Source organism: Mustela putorius, unplaced genomic scaffold (assembly GCF_011764305.1).
Source record: "Mustela putorius furo isolate JIRA1106 unplaced genomic scaffold, ASM1176430v1.1 tig00000589_pilon_pilon_pilon, whole genome shotgun sequence".
Taxonomy (NCBI): Eukaryota; Metazoa; Chordata; class Mammalia; order Carnivora; family Mustelidae; genus Mustela; species Mustela putorius.
The window spans coordinates 5,439,764-5,463,029 of NW_025421425.1; the positions used below are offsets into that span (position 1 = coordinate 5,439,764).

At 39.7% G+C, this 23,266-nt stretch overlaps 1 protein-coding gene across 2 annotated transcripts in view; it reads right to left on the reverse strand.

Moving 5' to 3' along the window:
- DNAH5 (dynein axonemal heavy chain 5) overlaps positions 1–23,266 on the reverse strand; it is a 262,860-nt gene that overhangs the window by 141,879 nt on the left and 97,715 nt on the right. For both annotated transcript variants that reach the window (XM_045082025.1, XM_004761213.3), the window contains exons 18-31: positions 22,585–22,750; positions 21,715–21,954; positions 20,333–20,523; positions 20,157–20,244; positions 17,345–17,478; positions 12,915–13,116; positions 12,132–12,367; positions 10,761–10,979; positions 9,698–9,760; positions 9,167–9,405; positions 8,176–8,416; positions 5,656–5,855; positions 2,738–2,891; positions 810–973 (exon numbers count right to left, since the gene is read on the reverse strand). In XM_045082025.1, coding sequence (XP_044937960.1) covers positions 810–973; positions 2,738–2,891; positions 5,656–5,855; positions 8,176–8,416; positions 9,167–9,405; positions 9,698–9,760; positions 10,761–10,979; positions 12,132–12,367; positions 12,915–13,116; positions 17,345–17,478; positions 20,157–20,244; positions 20,333–20,523; positions 21,715–21,954; positions 22,585–22,750 — 2,537 coding nt within the window. The remainder of the gene's footprint in view (positions 1–809; positions 974–2,737; positions 2,892–5,655; positions 5,856–8,175; positions 8,417–9,166; positions 9,406–9,697; positions 9,761–10,760; positions 10,980–12,131; positions 12,368–12,914; positions 13,117–17,344; positions 17,479–20,156; positions 20,245–20,332; positions 20,524–21,714; positions 21,955–22,584; positions 22,751–23,266) is intronic.

A 23,266-nucleotide genomic window follows, 5' to 3' on the forward strand; every position in this document is an offset into this window, starting at 1 on the left:
ACATGGCTGGTCGTGCTAATCATTAGGGTTAAAAAGAACGGTACATGATCAACTATTCGAAAACAAAAGTCCTTTCGTCAAATGTCCTTCAACAGTCACTTGCTTTCATACAACAATTTTACAAAATGCATCAAATCCTTCATACCTGAGATTCTATTTTTTCTTAAAATCTATTTTGGAGGATTCGCTTGCAAGTAGTTTTGTTGTATATTAAAACTAGTATAATATTGTATGTCAATTATATTTCAGTCAGAATAAAATATAAATGAAAGCATGTGTAGTTAACTGTTTTTACAATATTACTATTTAACGTATTTCTGCTCACATGACTTGATCTTGACTAGCCAAAGGAAAAGAAAAATATCTGTTGCTCCTGGAATTCACCCAACCTGCTTCCTGTGTGTGTGTGTGTGTGTGTACACCACAGATGTATGAAGCCTCATTTCTATATAATCTTGACTACGTGTGTATATTACAGTGTTCATATTGTTCTTGGTTGTGTATAATGAAATATTTTGTCTCTTCAGATGTTTTTCCAAGAAGGAAATCAGAAAAGTAGGTGTATTAATTTTAAAAAGCAAAAACTTCATGAGAATGTTTGCAAGATCTTGTCCCAGTAATGGAAGAAGCCCTAAGTCCCCTTATTCCAAAACATGAGGTGCTGAGCTACCACTTTTATCTGTACAACAACATCAGACATGAACTAAGTTTCGGCAAAAGAAAATCAATATTCTTAATGCTGTCTAGTCCCTCTAGTCCTGTTCATCTCTGGGATGCTAAGGCAGGTTTCCCAGGGCCAATTAACTTACCCAGTGAGGGATTTCTGGCACATTTCCAGCTGGTCCAGCAAATGTGGTAACAGCTGCCCCATGGTCTCATCCCCAACACAACACTGAATGACATTTGGCATTTCGTGGGCCCGAGTCATAATCTTCACCCAAGATTTATCGATGTTGGAAAAGCGCTTGGCTTCCTACAGAATGAGGTAACAACACACACTTGGACACATCTGTGATCTCAAGGTCAGAGCATCTCACAGACCTTCCACTGAGACCAGATTTCTGACCAGTCTGGATACCCCAACTGTACATGCCTGAAAAGTCACATGTTCTATTTCAACTCTCCTTCAGCACCACCCCACCCCCTTCCTTAAAGAAGATACCCCCATTACGTTAACTAAAAGAAGACAGATACGGAAATGAAAATACAATATGAGACAGCCTAGGAGGAAAGAGCGCTCCCAAGCATTTTTGACAGTTATCTCTAAATAAAGTGAATTTTATGTTTTTCAAGTTTTCTATTCTGAGCACTGAATTGTTTTCATATCTAGGAAACAAGGCAAACATTTAAAAATAAGATACAAAATTAGGGGATGCCTGGATGGCTTAGTCAATTAAGCATCTGACTCTGGGTTTCAGCTCAGGTCATGATCGCAGAGTCCTCGGATCAAGCCCCACATCAAGCCTCACATGGAGCCCCACATCAGGCTCCCTGTTTAGCAGGGAGTCTGCTTCTCCCTCTTCCTCTGCCCCTAACCCCACTCTTGCTCTCTCTCAAATAAATAAAGTCTTTAAAAAAAAAAAAAAAAAGACTCCCTCTGCCCCTCCCCACCTGTGTGCACTCTCTCTTCAAATAAATAAATCTTTAATAAATAAATAAATAAAACAAAATTAATTATAGTATAACCCTAATGCTATAAAATTTTTAAACGTAGATTTTTTTAGAAGAAAAAAGTGGAAAATACAGAGATTAATTTGAGAGAGTAGAAATAATTTTTGTTTTCTTCCCTTAAAATTCCTATAATTTACCAATAAGTATGTAATATCAAATAGGAGACCCAGATACCCCACCCAGCTCCTTCAATATTGTATGTGACAAGTTTCCACTATTAAGTCCAATTTGAGATTCACCTCCCCCCAGCAAGAAGAAACCCTCGCCCAAATATAAAAGCAAAACTAAATACAAATACTTTAAAATTTCAGTGTGTGGAAACATTTCAGTGGTAGGTAAAAAATCCATAGGCCAACAGATCTGTCCTCTATAATGACACTGAAAACTTGTCACAGGAAAGGTAGGAAGGCCGAGCACAGAGAGCACTCAACATAATTGTGCTTCTAAAACCCAAGCATATCGTTAAAACATGGCAATTTTGCAAACAATTTAAGGTAATTGAATAAGAATCTTTGAGATTTGGTAGAAATGTTTTTTTCATAAAAATCTCAAAATACTACCCTCCATTTTCCCCGTGAGATGATTTAATTTGGTGACAATCCTGAGAAGTCCTTTTTTTTTGTTCTGGAGCTTTTTCCTGCCTGTTTCCACCTCCCAGTTTTCCGGTGCAGATAGAATTGGGTAAACCGCTCAGCATGGGTGTTTTAAACTGTCAGTAATAGCAGAAGAAATTATCCTACCATTGTCGAGATAACAATTCCATAATTCTACACTGTTCCAAATTCTACCTTCAAATTACCTGAAGAAACGTATCAACTATGCAGGCATCTGTCCTTTGTTTTCTTAATCCTCCACTTCCTACAAAATGGCCCAATTCTCTAGCAATTGCATCCCTTCTTATCCACAGCTGCTCTTTAAAAAATAGTCCCAAGGCAACAACAAAAAGATTGAGGGGGGTGTGGCTCAAGAGAGGTTGAGCTATTATTGCATTTTTAAAGGAATTATTAGCTATTAGACAGTTCTCTAAGCTAAACCTCTGATGAAATCCTAAGGACAATATTCAAACCTTGGGCAGCTGCTTAGCAATATCTCCTCCAACAAAGACAGCTTCTAGGTAAATCCACAAGTTCTGCACCATCATCCAGTTCTCAATGATGTCTGTTGAGTTGGAAAGGCACTGCACCCACTTTTGAATCTGGGCCTTGAATGGCATATTGTACCTAAAATGGAAAATACATACGTTCAGCATTTGGGTGGTATATTTTTTTTTTTTTAGTGTTTCTTTTTATTGTTCTTTTCAAACTGAAAGATTTTTTTTTATCCTAATCTTTACCCATTTCTTTAGGACTTTATGTTGCTGGCTTTTTAAAGCTTTATTTATTTAAGTAATCTCTTCATCCAACGTGAGGCTTGAACTCGCAACCCTGAGGTCAAGAGCCGCATGCTCTTCAGATTGAGCCGGCCAGCTGCCCCCTGTTCCTGGCTTTTAAAATGATGCTACCAAGTGACAAATTCATCACTATTTATTGTACATTGCTCAACTTGTTAGCAACTTAGACTTGACTCCACCCAACTTCTAGAGAAATAAAATGCGAGTCAGTGTTGCTACAGCCAAGAGCATAATATTCTTTCTGCTGACCTTCTGTGCTCAATTCCAGGAACTCTCTGGTTTTTCATTTAAATGGAGTAATTACAGAGACACTGGTGGAGACCAAACAACTAATTCAATTTTCAAATATGACAACCTCTGCGATCTCTTTAAACTCCCCTTTTCTGGGTCTCTTTCCAACTTCCCACTCACTCATATCCACCCACTCATGATTTTGTGTGTGTGTGCGTGTGTGTGTGCATGTGCACATGCAAGTGTGCATGTGTTAGGGCTTACACATCTGTACGTGTACACTCCGAAAGCCACTTTTGTGTGTATGCGTGTGTGTGTGCATGTGCACATGCAAGTGTGCATGTGTTAGGGCTTACACATCTGTACGTGTACACTCCGAAAGCCACTTTTTATAGTTCACCTATAGCTCCCTTTTTCTTTCTTGAGACAGAAACTGACATGGTCTTGCAATGTCTTTTCTCCTTCTCTTTGGATAGAGAACTCCATTTCTCCCTGGACACAGAGCTGCCCAGTTACAGTACCGAATTTCCCAGCCTCCTCTGTGGCAGTGTGCAGTCCCAGGACTAAGTTCCACATCAGTAGTTCTTAACCTCGGCTGCAGTCTGGGATCATCCAGCAGACCTTAAAAACGACTCGTGCCCTCCCGGACCCCACCTCCAGGAGACTCTGATTCGACCGGTCTGAAATGTGGCTCAGGCACAGGGATGGAAGTCCCTAGGTGTGTCCAGCTTGTAGCCAACTCTGAGAACCACTGTTCTGGAGGAGCAGTCGCAGCACGGGACAGAAGGGGAAATTACGGTAGGGAAGGACCACACTTGGACGAGACAGAAAAGTAAGCCAGACAAGGCCTAGGTCCCTGATGATGAGGTGGAGCTTCTCATCAACCTTAGAGATTCCCTTATGTGAGAGACACGGAAACCTCAGTCTGATGCACGCAATGTCATGTGTGGTGCCTCTATTATTCGCAGATAAAATTCTAAATGATGCCACTGCCTATTGCTGTTCTCCCTCTTCTTCTTCTCCCTATCGACATTCCTATTCCAACAGACTATGGACTTGAAGTCTTCTCAAATATGAGTCATATTCGTGAATAAAATTTTCATTCCCATAGTCTTAATTGTTAAATAAACCGTTTCAATATTGCACATTTTCGGGGGGGTTATTTATGTTTTTCACTAGAATGCAGTTCCACGGCAACGGAGGTCTTTGTTTTATTCCCTCTTCTTTCCAGAAGAGCACAGGGCACACGTAGGTGTTCAACAAATTCGTACTGCATATGTGTTCCTCACACAACTCTTGTCTGTGAATTCAATGTCATTGTAAGGAGAGTTGACTGATCCTCAGCATAAATAATTTTTACTTAATTTATAAGTCTACATTTTCTACCTCCCTAAGGAGTGCTATTTTCCATCCATCCTTTATCTTACTTGGGTATGAATCACAACCGAATTCATTAAAACTCTCAAATCCTGAGCAGTTCAGAGTCAAGATTACCAATGGTCTAAATCTCTAAGATCTAATTGTATACTCCAGATTACTCACTTCAAACACTCAAGTGAACCAAGTAAATATGGAGAGAAATTTCTATGCAAACAGTATTAAAGGGTTATTAATCCTTACATTAAAATTACTGAAACACATGTGTACACAAGGTAGAGTGATATTTGAAAGACAGAATGCAAAAAACTCATATCTCAATGATACCCACATGATACCCTATCACCAAATATTTGAGAATGCTAGAGAATAAGAAATTATTTCCGAAAGAGCAAAGCCAAGCAATGGACCAAGGAAACATTCGGTTCATGAGTCTAACACTCCTGTGTCCAAAGCGTGAAGGCTTTGCTGGGAAGTGTCAGGTAGAAGTGTTAGACTAGTATCTGACTGCGCTGTTTTACTTCTTTTTATGAATTAAATTCCTTCTCCATCTTAATCTGTCATCTCATTAAAGTATGGACACAACTAAGAGTTTCTAGTCCACATATGTTGGCACAATGATTTCCCAAGTAGATGATTATTCTGAAACTCAGCCTAATTTCCCCTGGACTCCAGAGCCGGTCGAGCTGTCAGCTGTGCGGCGAGGCTTGTCAGCAGCAAAGCTGAAACGTTCCGCAAGATCCGAGTGGCTAATTACATGTTGTGCTATTTTGTCCACTTGACGGTCTCAGACACATCCCACAAACAGGGGATAATGAAATAAAAAAGGGATTATACATGCTGTGGCAGAGGAGAAAATTACAACAAGGATTTTTAACATTTAAATGATATGGGGGCTACTGCGGCATCTTAAAAATGAATTTCCCTTAAAAGTGTTTGTTACAATGTTTCCCGAATCTCAGGGGAGCGACGGATGGACTTCTTACCTGTTGCTCAGAAGGGAGCCCAGCAGCATCAAGCTGTCCTCCATGCTGGCGATGATTTCTGCGGTGCTGTCTCCCCGTAAGAGGAGCTCTCCACGGGCTTTAAAGCTGCCAAAGGTGAATGCTTTGCTGTCCCACTCGTTCATCACCTGCTTCAGCTTCTGTTCAATGTCCCTCTCTTTCACTGCACTGATGCAGATGTCCTATTAAAATTGCAAGCTCTCGTTGGATCACACGAAAGTCACACATCCTTCGTCAACAGTCCAGATTCAGCAAAGGTCCTAACCTCACTATTTGCCTCGTACGTTCCTATACTTTTTTTCCAGCTATAAAATGCAATATAAGAAATGGAGCATGTATATGAAAATACACAATTAGGGAAAGAGATGAAGATGGAGCTATTACTAAACAACAGAACCTTAAGTTGGAAAACTTCCCATCAAACTCTACCAGAAAGAAAGATGACAGAAAAGACATGCAACAATGGAATGCTATTCAGCCATGAGAAAGGACATTCCGCCATTGGCAACAACATAGACAGAACTTGAGGGCATTAGGCTGAGACAAGTCAGACAGAGACAAATACTCTATGATATCCCTTACATGTGGAATCCGAAAACACCAAACTCAAAAAAGAACCAAGGGGAATGGTAGTTACCAGAGGCTGGAGGAGGGGCAATAGGACAGATGTTTTTTGTTTTGTTTTGTTTTGTTTTTAAAGATTTTATTTATTTGATAGAGAGAGATCACAAGTAGGCAGAAAGGCAGGCAGAGAGGGAGAGAGGAGGAAGCAGGCTCGCCACTGAGCAGAGAGCCCGATGCAGGGCTCGATCCCAGGACCCTGAGATCATGACCTGAGCTGAAGGCAGAGGCTTTAAACCCACTGAGCCACCCAGGCACCCCAATAGGACAGATGTTTAAGGGTATATACTTGCAACCAGTAGATGAATAAGGCCTGGAGATCCAATACACAGGATAGGGATTATAGAGAACAAAACTCTATTGCAAATATTAAACTTTCTAATAGATTAGAGCTTAACTGCTACCACTGCTAGATGAAATGGTAACTATGTGGCCAACAGAGGTGTTAGCTAACGGCACAGTGACAATCATGCAGCAATATCAGTGTATCTACTCAATACATTATATACCTTAAACTTATACAATGTTATATGTCAATTATATCTCCATTTGGATAAAAATAGATCATGTAAAAACCTTTTAAATTTTGAAACTCTAATCAAAGACTCAAAGTTTACTGTGTATCTGACTTAACTCTAGAGCCAAATCGGTGCAGTATGAGAGGAGGAATTAACAGAAACCTGACTATCCCAGGCTCCTCTGCAGCCACATTTATTTCTGGACTATGAGCCAAGCCCTGTCCTTGCCCTCTCCTCCTCTCGTGCTGCACTCCCTCTCTGGGTGAGCTCTTCTATGCCCATAGCCTGTAACCTTTTGTGTCTCCATATAAGACCCATATCCATTTGCCAACTGGGCCTCTGTACTTGGATCTATCCAGAGAATCCCAAACACAGTCTGTAAAATATCAGATTCATGCCCTAAGTTCTCTGCACCTTGTCATCCAACTGATCCCCTTCCAATAATTCCCCATCTCACTGATTAGCACACTCAGCCACTGAGATTTCTCAGCAGGAAATCTAGGGTTCCTCCTTAACCCTTCCCATTTTTTCTCCTACCATGTTCCCCCGCTCACCAAATTCTACCCAGCTTTGCCTTCTAAAGATCTTCTCAATCTTCTCTCTCCTCTCCAGCTTCACTGCCTGCCCTCTCGCCCAAGATACCATTATCTCTTGTCTGAGATATTCTTATAGCCCTCAGTAGACTGTCCCATCATTCCCACTGGCCCTCCCCCAATCCCTTCTCCATGCATTTACCACAGCGGTCTTTACAAAATGCAAACCCAACCATGTCATCTCTGCTCAAAATATGTCTCCCAGATGGCTCCCCATAGGCCCAAAGACCAAATTATGCTGGCTTTCCTCTGGTTTCCCAAACACACCTCAGACCTTTTACACATGCTGTCTTACCTGCCTGACACTGACTTCTGGCACTTTCCAAACCTCTCCCTGCCCTACCACAGAAGCTCATGGACACGTACTCCCCAGCAGTCATGGACATGCACTCCAGCATTCCCTACTTTAACACCCCCCACCCCCAAAGAGGTTAAACTTATTATTATAGTCTGTCCTAGTGCAGATACTTTTACTTTAATGGTATTTACCCCATCTTGTAACTATACGTTTATTTGGATAACTATTTCACTACACAAATTATTAATGATCTGTGAATGCAGGAATGTATCCTTATGTTCCCAGCACTTAACACAGAACCTGTCATGTAAACATTTGTTGAAGGAAGGAAGAGCTGAATGCCCTGAAAAGCATTTTAATTCACTTAATATGGTTTCCTGATCCAACATTCTGTAATGTAGGAACACTATCAAAATAAACCCTATGGGACCTTCCAATCCCCCCACTGCATCATACTTTCTATCAACTGTACCTCTATTTCTTCCTTGTATTTCAGAAGAGGTGCCTCCATGATATTTCTCAATTTAAAGGCTTCATTCCCCACATCCAGACTATGCCCAGTGAGAGCAGCTATCCTTTCCCAGTGCCTCTCCATCATAGCCTTACTGGCCATGTGCTCCAGGAGTGGGCAACATTCACTGAAGTCATCAATGGTCTTCTTCAGATCCAAGAAAGCCTGCCAGTCCTTCAAGGCTCGGGGCAGCTTCCGACACCTGCGAAGTGAACACCATGAGCAGTTATTCAAAGATGAGCCTGACTGTACCTCATCCAAGACTCTCTCCTAGCATTTCTATCAAAAACAGTCATTTTGAATATTTACCACATTTTCAAATCTCAGGACTGAGAGGATATCTGTTAATATAACAAACTTATACATTATAGAAGATTGTTCCTCCCAATGAGGAAAGATTTTTTTCAATTTTCTCATAAAAATTAACTAGAAAAAAAAGGCATTATTTTAAAGGATAGAGGTACCTCCCAATTCAACTCAATTCTACTAACAGGTATTAAGAGCCTTCTAAGTACAAAGCACAACAGAGTGTATCAGGCTGTCAACCAAAAAAAAAAAAAAATGTAACAAATGACCCTCTATTTTCATTGGGTTCAACACTTAAAAGAATAAAGAAAAATCAAAGGGCTCCTGTTTTTATTATAGGAAGTCATCTCACATAAACTTCAAATGTTGGTAAGTATAACATAAATAGAGATCATCTCCCTTCAAGATGCAGAAAAGCCCTGGACCAGATTCATCCAGGTTTAAATGATGTGCTTGTCTCACCACGCACACACAGGGGTAATTAATAAATAGTGTCTGACAGGGGTGATGTCAACAGACAACAGCAAGGCAGCACGAGATGTGCTTGCAAAACATCTGGGGGTGAGAAGAGAACTTGACAACCTATCAAAAAAGAAAGCATTTGAGATTCAATAGCTCTGGGCGTGCTAAACATTTAATTTCTCACCTGTTCTGGAACTCTGAAAGTTCACTGTTGATTTTTTCAATATTCACTTCTGACCAAAGGATATCATGATAGCTATTTACAGTTTCTATGACAGTGTTGTATAGAGTATATATTTTCTGTAGAAGATTTAATTGCTTCTTTATTTCAAGAAGCTGAGGATACTGAGTAACCGGCAGCCCAAAAAGCTCCTCTCCTCCGGTATAGGTGATATATTTCCGATAGATATTATCAAATTGATTCTAAAGAAAACATAAGAGGAAACTCATCAAGACGACTGACACATGAATAAACATGTAAATTTCAAAAGCTTGGCAAAGAAGCAAACATGTATGATCTCTGAGCACAGACAAGTAAGAATAGTAAATAACTATAGCTAACTACATAGAAACTAACTCCAATTATAATCATCCCAAATCACATTGTTAAAAACATTCCACAATAGGCCTTTCTATATTAAGGGGGGAAATGTATGTGTCCAAAACACCTTAAGGTTTTGGTTGTTTAGGAGGCCATAGAAACTAAAAAGATTACCTGAAACATGATAAGCCTATCACTGGCTTCCTGGGGTTTCAAGCCACTGGCCATTGGACCATTCTGAAACAAAAAGTTAAATATAAAATAGAATGAAGTGTTGCCTATGGGTTTTTTGTGCGTCAAAGTTAGCTTTCATGCATGTCACATCAATGACAGGAAACTTCATTTTTTAATTGTAGAAAAGGACTCAGGAAAGTGTCTCATTTGGAAATATTTTCAAGTCTAAAAAAATCACAACTTCCAAATAATACCACAACAAATACCACAACTTCTAAATTTCAATAAATTTTGAAAATTAAAAACTAATACTATTCATTTCTTAGGTGACACAGGCAAAGAAATGTCAATAAGCACTCGATAAGAAGCCCATATATCTGGTTTTCAATTAAAACCCTAATGTGTTTTTACCATTCTCATATCTATTTGCAAAGTGACCTATAACCTTAACATTCCCATCAGGTTTTCCTACATTAAACACCTACAATGGGTAGATTTCTGCACTTCTTCATCCATGAAGTTAGTCCATGGATCCAATCTCATAACTCCACCAACTTTGTGGTTTGGTGTGTTTTGCCTATATAGTAGACACAAACTGTACCCTTTATGCTACATATTTCCTTTCTGTGGTATATTATAATTGGCTAGAAATGTGTCTTATTATACAGCATATTCCCAGTAGGAGAGTTGGCACTAAAACTCTTGAATAACTAAAACATGAACTCCATCTGTCTTGTTCACTGTCTTCAGCACCAAGGACAGTGCTTGGCACATGCGAGGAACTCTGCAGTATTTGTAGAACCAAGGAAAGCTATAGGTCTGTTGTAACTATATGTGAATAGCATTTGTCTACACAAGTTTAGAAAGTTATCAGACAACCTCAGGAACAGACCAATGACACAACATGGACAGCACTTCTTAAATTCTCTTTTTGTAGATTGCTCTCATTAAAATAAAATTCCCACTCCTAGGGAATTTCATTAAACTTGACAAATCTTTGAACATTTTGCATGCTCTGTTCGCTCTTCCCCAAAAACACAAACAGAAAAAGCTGGAGTTGTACCAAATCATAGTCCAGGTAGAACTGGTGACAGTCCTGGAGGAAGACCTCCACGGTGCTGATAAGTTCCTTCCGGAAACCAGGCTGCAGTGAGACTAATTCATTCTGAACTTCTCTGGCACGTGCCAGAAGCTTCTCCCAAGAATAACGCAGAGTATCAACTTTGTCCATCTCTTCCTTTGCTATCAGAAGCCCGTATTTGTTAAGCAGGGCATAGGATTCCTACACAAAAGAAGGAAAATTTAATTTCTGCCAGTCAGACGCACACACACACTCATTTTCTTTGATCTGTCAATTCCTCACAGATTTATTGTCTCTTTGCCTACAAAGCATAAAAACTGCCTGTCTTACTCTCATATGATCTCCCTGATATGAGGAAGTGGTGATGCAACATGGGGGCTTAAGTGGGTAGGAGAAGAATCAATGAAACAAGATGGGATCGGGAGGGAAACAAACCATAAGTGACTCTTAATCTCACAAAACAAACTGAGGGTTGCTTGGGGGAGGGGGGTTGGGAGAAGGGGGGGTGGGTTATGGACATTGGGGAGGATATGTGCTTTGGTGAGTGCTGTGAAGTGTGTTAACCTGGCGATTCACAGACCTGTACCCCTGGGGATAAAAATATATGTTTATAAAAAATAAAAAATTTTTTAAAAAACTGCCTGTCTTGCTCATTTTTTTAGTAATTTCATTACTAAATAATTTCATTACTAATAATTTCATTATTGGGCCTTTGCATATAAATAATAAAACTTTGGGTTTTCTCCTAATAATGTCTCATGTCAATTTAATTCTAAAATCATCTAGAACACCAAGAAGGGTAGAGGGTGAATTTTTCCTCCCCCACAGCTCCATCCAGGTCCTGTTAACCAGCTGGTATTCCTATCACAGCTGCTAGGAGGGAGTGCTGTCTGTGGAGATCATCGCTGCCTCTTTCCCTGCAAAATTGTTCTCCACTAAATGGGAGCCTCCTCAGGGGAAAATTATGGTCAATGATGAATTGACTTGTGGGTATAAAGGGCAGTCTTCCTTCCCTCAAGGTAGGACTGACTGTGTGATATATCTCATGCTCTAGAGTACCCCATGGGATCAAGCAGAAATCAGTCTACAGCTAGTATCACACCCTCTCTTAGCTACCCCTTGTGCAGAAATCCCCATCCCAGGCTCTACACTTAGGAAACTTAGATGTCACATAAAGGACCAGAACTGACCCACAGAAGGTATCCTATAAAGTTAGATATCATCATTACCGAAACTGTTCTTCAGTTAGATAAGTATCTATTTGTAAGTACAGTCCAGACCTAGACAATACTTCAGCTAATATCACTCAACATGTAAAGATAATTCCAAAATGAGCAAATGATTATCAGTTACCTCAATAGGTCCTACTTCAAAGTCAATGGAGATTTGCTGCTCCCTGATTTCTTTCAGTGCCGCCATAGTAATCCGAATATCATCTAGGTCTTTAATCTGACGATTCAGTTTCTTATTGAATTCTTCAACAAGTGTAAAAATGTTTTCCATCTCACTCCTGTATTTTTTGTTACAGTGACGGCCGATGAAAACCATCCAGGCCTTTGTCTCAGTAGTCAGAGTGAACTTCAAGTCAGCTGTAAAACCCAAATGTCCACAGATCAGTTTGAAAAATTTGAACCAGTAAGAAAAGACAGAGTGCTGTTGTTCACCAATAATAAATACCTTGCAATTTACCTTGTAGTACATAAGAGAATCAAACTGGAAAAAAAAAAAGATTTTTCTATGTATTCATTCATTTTATAAAGCTTGTCTTACAACAATTTGGAACATTATTTTGAAATGCTAAAGAAAAAAGTACATTATCAAAACCATTGGAGATAAGCCTCAAATGTTTATCATTATTTATTAAAGGAAGGGTGAATTTTGATTCCAAATACAACATGCACACCCTCTTTCTCTAAATTAGCATTTACTTTCAAGGTCTAGCAGCAATGTGTTCAAAATAGTACAGAATATATAATTATGCAGAAGGGAATTAAAAACAAATCTACAAATTGGTCTTAAACTTAAAGCCCATAAAAGGAAAGTCAATCTTAATGATAGCTAGACTCTCTGGAATACTAATCTAGGTAAAGAGACAGAACAATACTGTTGAATTTTTATGAGAGAAAATGAACCAACCTGTGTACAGAGCAACAGCACCCACACAGATGCACTCTGGCTCAGCATTAATTTCCTGCTCTAGCTTTTGGAAATAGAGAATCTGAGACTCAAATTCAGAGAGCAAGGGGTTTTTCGTAATAAACATCATAACCATTTCTTCTTTCTCTTTTTGCCAAATATGATTGTAACGTTTAAAGCAATCCATAGATGTAATAACTTCCTAGAATACAAATAACAGATTTGTGTTGAGAGGAAAGATGTGGAAATGGATGTATACATGAATGTTGGTCAACTGCTGTTGGTTCCCACAGGTCTGTTACAATCCTTAATTAGTGAGCTGTGTGAGTAGTTAGAAATGCCACAGAACTGGAACTAGGTACATCATGGACACAGTAAATCAAGAGCAGCAATGACAAAACTATTAGCTTTCCTAGCCAAAAGGAGAGGGGGGTCATTTCTAGAAACTGGAAAAAAAAAAGTCCCTAAAGACTCTTTTGGATGAGAGCCTCTTGATTGGAGCTGGCCTTCCGTTCAGAAACCACAGTTGGAAATCATGCCACACCAAGGGTGCTATGGGAAAAATCTGAGGTCTGAGGTCACTCTCTTCCCCTCCCTCTTCTCCACACTACCACCAGCATCAGCCCTCCCCCATGACTTTCTCATTGGTCAAATCTATTGGAAGCCTCAGTGGAAATCTATTAATCTGTTCCCCAAGGTCAGAGGGCAGAGATAAGGTCTGGAGAGGCAAACAGAATATATCCAGCATCAAACTCCACTGGAAGGTTGCATGGAATCACATAAAATGTATACACCCATTGGATTAGGACTGGCATCTGTACAATATTAAATCTTCCCATCCAGGAACATAGTATATATTTCCAAATATTCTAATTTTTTTAATTACTTGTTAACTTACAGGAATCTTCATAGAGACTTCACATACTCTTTATCATGTATGTTCCTAGGTATTTTTCAATGAAAAGATTATTGTAAACAGGAGTTTTTTCCACTATTTTTATAACTGACTATGGATGGCATATAAGTTTTAAAAATTCATTTTTTTAAAAGACTTTATTTATTTATTTGACAGAGGGAGAGATCACAAGTAGGCAGAGCAGCAGACAGAGAGAGGAAGGGAAGCAGGCTCTCCACTGAGCAGAGAGCCCGATATGGGGCTTCATCCCAGGACCCTGAGATCATGACCCGAGCTGAAGGCAGAGGCTTTAACCCACTGAGCCACCCAGGCGCCCCCAAAATTCATTTTTTAATAAACAGTCCTCTTTGCTATAAAGTGTGCCTCTGTGAGATGAACCGGCTCACTCACATTAGGTAACCAGTGAAGAGGCTGACGTAATGAAGAAGTCACATCAGATGCTATTTTTCCCAGCATTTTGTTCTGTACCAGCTAAAGCAGCAGCCATGGAGGAGCACAATCTTGTGAGCCACGGTCCTTACACCACGCTTTCCTTTGGGGCCAATTTGGTCACCACTTCATTTCAACAATATCCTTTGCACAGTGCAACATGGTCTTTCTATATCGTTTCCTTGTTTCCGTAACAGCATCTTCAACTTGTTCTCAGACCTACCCGTTCACCAAGTTTCCTTCACTTTCTGATAATGAAGTTCTTTACTTACTCTACCCTTATTAAATGGGTGGATATTTTACTGTGATTGTCATAGTTTTGTAACTACAGTGATTAACAAAATTTCCGGGTTTCGGCGATCTGCCTCAAGCCTATTTTTCTCATAATCCATGTTAAATTAAACGTGCAACCTTGCACAAGAGGATTTTCAGGAATACACTCATTGTATTACAGCAGAGATGCCTACAATTTCAATTAACAACTAACTTAACTCTCATTGAGCCTTTTTTTTTTTTTAGATTAGCCTTGCAGATTTATATACCAGAAAATCATTATCTATAAATAATCATTGCTAATGTTTATACCTGTTGGGAATCAACTTTTCCTACTGACTTACAATTTCAGAGTTACATCTACATGAGAAAAAATTTTCTAAACTGAGATGGAATTAAAAATGCCATTACTGGGACACCTAGGTGGCTCCCTCAGTTAAGCATCTGCCTTCAGCTCAGGTCACAGTCCCAGAGCCCTGCGTTCGAGCCCTGCATCAGGCTCCCTGCTCAGTAGAGGAGTCTCGAGTCTCCCGATCTCTCTCCTGCTCCCCCTGCTTGTGCTCTCTCTCTGTCAAATAAATAAGTAAAATCTCTTTTTAAAAATGCCATTATTTGCAAAAAACATGACATTATTGACAGCATTCTCAATGGCCCAATCACTTCGGCAAATTTTACCTGTAAGAAAACCAAGCAGCTTCACCCCACTATTCCCCTCAGGCCCCTTCAGGTTTAACCGCTACGGAGACGTCTCACTCATGAAAACACACAAAGCTAAGCTGCCACTACTTATCCCCACCAAAGCAGTCCCCTGGCCCAGGCTGAGATGTTGGCATTCATACCCAGGAAGAAGTGCCACAGCATGGGACTTCACAAGCATATGATGTCTTGGCGAATGAATTACAGATTATCAAAGATGCCTGAATATGGGTAGAAATTCCAGAACCCTGAGTTCTTTCAACATTCTCTAATCTTTATAATATTACGAATATACCCTAACTAAAGAAGTTTTGGACTCTCACTTATCTTTTCTCACAGTGTCACTCGTTATTAAATCAGTAGTTTTTAAAGTGGCGGTATCCACTCTATGTTAATAATACTGGAATTATAATAAAAACTTAATTTCAAAAGTTCTAAAAAAAATAAAAAATAAAATAAAGTGGAGGTAACCTGATGCTATAAGGAAGAATTGCCTGCACTGCATGTGTACAGCTGTTCTGCTGATTTTTCCTGCCAAGGTTATTTCGATGGTTCAGTCCTATTCATCCTTTCAAGGCCGGCAGGGTTGTAAGTTGATGGCTAGCTTATGGATCTGCTGAAAGTAGGTCAGATTTACATTCTGATCCAATCAGCTGTGGCAAGAAGAAAAGGGCTGGGATCATGGGATTTTCCCTGGTTGAGGCAGAATCACCCAGAAGGGTCCTTGGCTGCAGGGGAATGGCCATGTCTGGTACGATGCTTAAGTGTATATTTACTCTTCCAGAAGCAATTCATCCATCTTGTCAATCCAGAAAAAGTTCTTCGAGTTATTCTAAGTGCCTAAGATTTGCACTTCCTTCATATAATAGAAAAGTCAACGCAACAGAAATAACACAAAGATAACCATTTTGTTGCCAGCAGTATGCTAATTTCAACTGCTATGACTTACCCTGCGATTTTCATAATCATGGATGCTTACATTCAGTGACAGTAATGAGCTTCATTATTGATTTATCTTATTGTATTTCCCATGATTACTGCAACATTCAAAAATATATCTGAATGTTTCTTATCATCATAGACTACTTACCTTTATCATTTCTGTGGAGCTTGACAAAGTAAGCGCTAGATAAATATTTGTTAAATTGAATTATGTGAACACTGTCCCTAGGGCAAAATTAAATATAGGATCAACGATATATTAAGAAGAGAAAATTGAAAATGCATACATGTAAAAGCTTCCAGTTCCCTCAGGAACACATTGAAATTAAACTTAATAATATTTCTTCACATGGTTACAGCAATGGCAGCTTTTCAAAATGTTTCCAAACAAACGAAGCTCATTCTCTCTGAACTGACTAACAGAAAAGATGTATTTGCCGAGGGACAACCATTCCCTCAATACTGAGAGTCATTTTTAAAGAGTCAACAGGTCTTGGGGGGTAATGTGAATATAGACTGTTTTGAAGTAGAAATTGACTTCAGGGTTTTGAACCCTTCTAACAAGAACTGATTCGCCTGAATAAAAACAGGGCATCTGGGAGAAGAGCAGAATGGAGGAAAAGTTAACCTGAATTTACACCCCTGTTGAGTATAAGTTGGTACCAACAGCACTACTATTTGCTCTGTCCTCTGTATTATCTTATTTCCACGTGGCAACACACATAAATTTTCAGCTGATGGTTTATGAGATTTACCTGACTATAAACATCTGAAAAACTGACTATAAATCTTACTAGGTTTCAAATGATACTAGTCGCTACTGGTATCACCGATTCTCTGAAAGTGAATCGCTTTGAAACATACCAAATTGTTTAACAATTAGGTCTATGTGTACTAAATCAGTGAACACATGGGTTTACAGCATTAGACAGAACACAGTGTGAAATGTAGGAATAATCGCTCTTTTTCAGTTTGCAATCTACGAAGAAAAATCTTAAGTTAAAACGAACATTTGCTGACCACATCCCAGGTTCAGTAGCTTCCACCCACTGCCAGCCCTGAAGGCACAGTGGTTAATCCCCAGGCTGTGTATAGGACAAGCTTGTGACCTTTGACCACACACAGGCACACACTGTAAAGCACAGGGCTCTGACGACAAGCCCTCTTGACATACCTTTTTGGTGGAGTTGATGATTGTGCTCAGCACGGAGACTAATTTCACAATCTCTTTGTTGTCGGACACATTCTTATAATAGTTCCTGGTTTGTACAGGAATGGGTAAGTTTACAGAGGCTACCTCAAAGGTATCTAAAAGCAAAAAAAAGCAAAAGAGAGAGAGAGAGAGAAAGAGAAAAGTTTATCTCAACAGCAAAGAGAATATGCTTTAAAACACTGAGGGGATTTCTGAAAGGAAGACACTTCTATAAAGGAAGGACCTCTGACAGCCTCCTTCCTTGCAAAAGCAACTGAAAATGGGGAACATTTGTCAATATCAGTTTTTCAGAACTCTGGACATTAACCAAAGCTGGCAACAAGCCAAGTGGTGCTTCTTTATTCAAGAAAAAATGCTAAAATCGGGGTAACAATGGTGCGTTTTGAGGTGTTTTACTTCCTTAGGCCCACGGCCCCTCCCTGGCAATGTGGTAGCCTTGAGAAACACAGCCACAACCTAGACAACCTAGCAGTCACCAAGGGGCCAGACTGCACTGGGACATTTGTCCCTCTTTGACCCACTGGGAGGTTCTCTGGAAAAGACCCATTCAGAGTTTACTGTTACTTGACCTGACAGAACTCACTGAGTAAGGGCAGGAAAGAATCCCTATCACCAAGGCATTTGTTAGAAAACATCAGCAACAATTAACTTCACAGACGATTGTGACGTTGATATTAGCTGAGCCAAACAAGAGGCTGACCAAAAAAATTAAAGATCTGGGGAATGAGAGATCCACAGAGGGCACTGGAAAGCCTTGACTTATCCCCTGGGGCTCTAGAAAGTCATGCGTCTTGTACAGAGCTATCCACATGCCCAGGAAAGCCCTAAAATGCCCCAGTCTTTTACTTGGGCCTTTCACAATCAAGTAAATAAAAGCTAAGGCAGAGTTGAAAACTTCCTGAGTATTCAGGGTGATCCAGCATCCATACAGCTCCCAGGGAAAGGGTGTAAGCCTTAGCAGTCCAAAGGATTAGAAGTCTCTGCACAATCATTAGCTGACCTTCAAACTAACCAGCCAGAGTCCACAGTAGTGCACACCACAGGAAAGACCAGTCTTACAGAATTAGTCCAGGAAAGTCAATACAGTCAGTCACAGAACAGTAACAACAGACTCTTGGGGCGGGTTAGGGGTAGGGGGTAAAACAAGCAGATTTTCAGAGCTGTCACACTATATGCTTTAAAATACCAAATTTGGGGGGGCACCTGGGTGACTCAGTGGGTTAAAGTCTCTACCTTCAGCTCAGGTCATGATCTCAGGGTCCTGGAATAGAGCCCCACTTTGGGCTCCATGCTCCATGAAAAGCCTGCTTCTCCCTTTCCCTCTGCTACTCTCCCTGCTCCTATGTGCCTTCTCTCTCTCTCTCTCTCTCTCTCTCTCTCTCTCACACACACACACACACATACACACACACACACAAATAAATAAAATCCTTATAAATAAATATCAAGTTTTCAACAAAAATAAAACCAGTAAGCCATGCAAAGATAAAGAAAAGCAATGCCCACACATAATAACAGCATTCAATAAAACTATACATGAGAAAACCCAACGATGGAAATTACTAGACAAAATTTCTATCAGCTTTTATAAAATGTTCAGAGAACGAATGAAAACCCGTTCTAAAGAATTAAAGGAGTGTGAGAATTGTGTCTCACAAAATAGAGAATACTGGTAATGAAACAGAAAAACAAGAGTCAACTGCAAATTCTGAGGTGGAGAACATAAATGGAATTCTCGAGAGGACCTCAACAGATTTGTCACTGGAAAAAAAAATTAGTAACCTTGAAGATAATTTAAGATAGAAGATGAAGTTATTGATTTGAGGTATTTCTTCTTTTGTAAATTTCCCGCTAAGTGCTGCTTTAACTGCAATTCATAAATTTTGACAATCTCTCTTTTTAACTCTCTTTTGTCATGACAAAATTATATATAAAGCTTCTCATTAAACATTTTTTCTTTGCAATCTCAGATATAACTCATGACTGAGCATAGTTTGAGCTTAGAAAATTCTGAATTTTAAACTATTCTAGGACATAAAGCGATGTTTCCAAATAACATAAAAATTGAAATGGACACAATAACATATGCTTTTTTGGGGTTAAATAAATAATTCCGTAAGTTGTGGGCAAAGTTGCTTTGAGCTATTTTTATCCTCCTCAGTAACAGACAATTTTAAAGAGAAACCTGCTTCAGTTTCTTCTCATGGTTCGTTGATTTATCACACAGGGAGATGAAGAAAAATTGAAAATTACATGGGGTCTGCCTTTTGCAGAGTTGCCTTAGAGTTTGCAGGACTAAGGGCAACATTTAATGTCATTAGCGACTTAGATAGCATATGTTCTCTAATTTTACAGACTACAAATGAAAACCATGAGATATACAGCAAAAATCACAACATGTCAGCACAACAGGACACATAATGGGTTAAGATACAAAATGTGTCTTAAATCTCAGAAAATATTCATTGTGAGGATGGCAAGTTTCTCTTTAAACTGTGAGATTGAAGTCCTTCTTATGCCCCTGTTCCTAGCATTACATTAGACCAGAAATCAGTGAGGCAGCCACATTTGGGACATACACACTAAAGAAACACAATTTATCATGGAGTCATTAAAACACATGGATTTTTATATTACATTAACTTAAAATAGGCTCGTAAATTAATATTCCAATCAACACTGATTTACGAATTGCATGGAGGGAAAAATCCATTTGAGCTCCTTCAACATTGCTTTTCAATGAATGGTTCAAAAGAACCAAAGGAACATTCACCTTGAGGTCCGTTTTCTCCCATTTCAACATCAGAATCACTGTCTTCATTATTCTGCAAAGCAGCCATTTTTCTCTCCTGCATCTTTTTCTACAAAGTAAAAGGATATTTTTCAGCTCGGTCCCATCGATACAAGCGGCACCTTCCATATGCAACGATGCCTTCACCCCACACCCACCTTGGACAGCAGCTCGCTGCTCCACTGTCTAACCCCCTTGGTGACACTGACGATGCAGTCCACGGCTTTATTCAGTGTCTGCTGTATGTCCTCCAGGGCAGGGACCATGGCGATGTTGGGAATGGCCAGAGTGATGCCTGCCCGGAAAATGGGCCGGCTGTTCTGCTTCAGCCTAGATGCACTCTTACTGTCTGGGTTAACACAAAAGAGGGAAGGCTTACAACTTTTTTCATTTAAAGTGGGGTTTATTTCCTTTTAAGCCAGGAAAATTAAAGCACCTGGAACAACACATAGGACATACATTATCAGACAAATATTTGGGGGATGAATGAAAGCTACGGAAGAACTCATTTTGTTCAATGTAACGCAGTTCAGTGGAACTCGACAAAGTTTCTGCTGATCTAAAACACCTCAAATGAGGCTGTCCACACACCAGCCTCCCAACGAATTAGTTACATGTGGAGCAACGAAGCAAGGCATGAAGAACAACAAGAGTTGTCAGAAGAAGCCAACCTCAGAACAAAAAACCAGTTTGGAATTTCACATAAAACATATGCCTTTTCTACCACAGTGTGTATAACCCAATCTGGGAGCAGTTAAAGAGTGAAGATGAAATAAAGTGTAACTCACCATCTACTTCCAAGGGCTTTTCAAGTTTCATATAGGTATAACTATTGGTATAGGAATAAATACATAAATGTGTGTGTGTCTGTCTGTCTGTCTGTCCACATGCATGCATGTGCATGTAACTTTATATAGTTGAAAATACCTTCAATATATGAAGTTGGGGAAGACGTGTGATTTAATATTCAGCACATCAACCAATATATCCCTTTGTTAGATAAAAGCACTATCTTCTGTTCCATGCTACCAATCAAAAATCTCTTCAATGTATCCACTTTTATTCTACTTTTAATTAAATATTAGGGACACTTCCCCTTAAATGCTAATATTCAAAACAAATAGGGTTTATTACCCTATCATTTTGCAATTTGAATAATGTATTTTCATTTTTAATTGAAAATTTAATTTCAGAATGTCTCTAGATTTGATGGATTTTTGTGGCTCATCTGGGAGACGCAACACCCATTTCTGAATTTTGCTGTCGAGAAAATGATTGTATTAAGAAGGAACAAACCAGCTGGAAAGTACTAAATTGACACAAAAGTAGTAAAGAAATGTTCTGCTTTGGAGAGTACGGATTAATAAGATCTACTTCACAAAAGTGTTGGGATAATCAAAGTTCTTACAAGGAGGCTCTCAATAAATGATGGATTTTTAAAATTATTTTAAAATAACAGGAACACACACACACACACACACACACACACACACAAGCAGCAACCTGGGCTGCCAGTAGACAAACTGTGCTTAATTATTACCCCGGAAGTTTGTCATGTTGGAGGAATGAATACGCCTGCGGATGGCCTCTAGTGTGTTCCTTGTAACTTTCAGAAGCGCATCCATGTTCTGGTGGTTGAAATGGGAAAGCAGCCCACAGGCTTCCTCCTCTAACATCTCAGTCTCCTTCTTCTTTCTCAGGATTGTCGCCAAAGGCAGGAGGCCTGCCGGGGCCTTGCGGGATGGTGTCGAGGTGTCTGACTGTCCTTCTTCTCTCTTTGCTATTAGGAGATGAGAAGATTGAGAGAGATGGAGAAAGAAAGAACCACCTACTGTAATTAAAGATGAGAAAACTGAGATAATTATACGCAAGTTGAATAATACTTAAATGTCAGGTTTCCTAGAAGGTGAGTCCATCAAAGAACAGGAAGAAGAAATTGGGGCACGTGATGGGCTGATGAAGGCCTCTCCTACTCAGTGTGCGGAAACAGGAGGAGAGACAGGAGTTATGGCTGTAAAGACAAGGCCAGACCGCAGGGCCCTGGGTTCTGATGCTCTCTCTCCCCCACCAGTAGCCATAAAGCCTTGGGAGAATCACTTTCCTTCCTGCCTCTCAGTGTCTTCATCTGTTCTACAGAAGCTCTGCTTTAGTACAGGTAGAGGTTCTCCGATGGGGATTCCAACCCATCAAGCATCCTACTCTATCAATAAGGTACATGTGTGTAGTTTAATCAAAAATAATGGGGTGAATGACAATATGCCCAGAATCATAATTTCAGATTTATAAATATCCTTATAAAATGAGGAGAGTATTTATAGAAAGGTGAATTTAATCACCACATAGAAAGTGAAATTTTAGTTTTCAGTAACGTCCTAGAAAAATAAGACCCTTCCATGACCCCATCTCTTACCTGAACTTTCATTTTTTGAGCCAGCACCATTCATATTAGACACTATGTCACTTTCTTCTGTGGATAGAACTTCTACATCCAGCAACATATTTATTAGCTCATTCACTGCTTCCTCCACTAATGAGCTTTTAAAATTTAGTATCTGAGCGCCCTTTACACAAAGGTCCTATCAAAAAAAAAAAAAGAACATGGTGTCATATCTGTCTAGCTCTTGAGACTACAGCAGTAACAATAGTAATGTCATAGATTCCGCTTCTAGATGGGATTTTGGCCTCCAACGATGCTTGGCCACACCCCTCACATGAACCCGGGCCAGGCATCCCATAAAGGAGCACATCAAAGATAGGGATTCTACTGAACAGCACAGACAGACCAAAATGACACTTACTTCTCCAACAGGGGGGAAATACCTCTGAAAGTTTATCAGCAGCCTCTCTTTCCATGAAGTATCCTTTATTTCACATCAGTCTGCTCTAGCCAGCCTTCCTTCTCTCCTCACCTTTGGCAACAAGCCACAGTCAGCCCCTAACTAATTTCAGATTCCTCTCCCCTCCCGGGAGAGTCCTTTTTTTTTCAAGAATGATATTTAACAAATATAAACTAATATGACTGGGACACTGGAATCAATTCTGTACAGACAGATAGACAGATAAATAATGGATGGAAGGACGGACGGATGGAT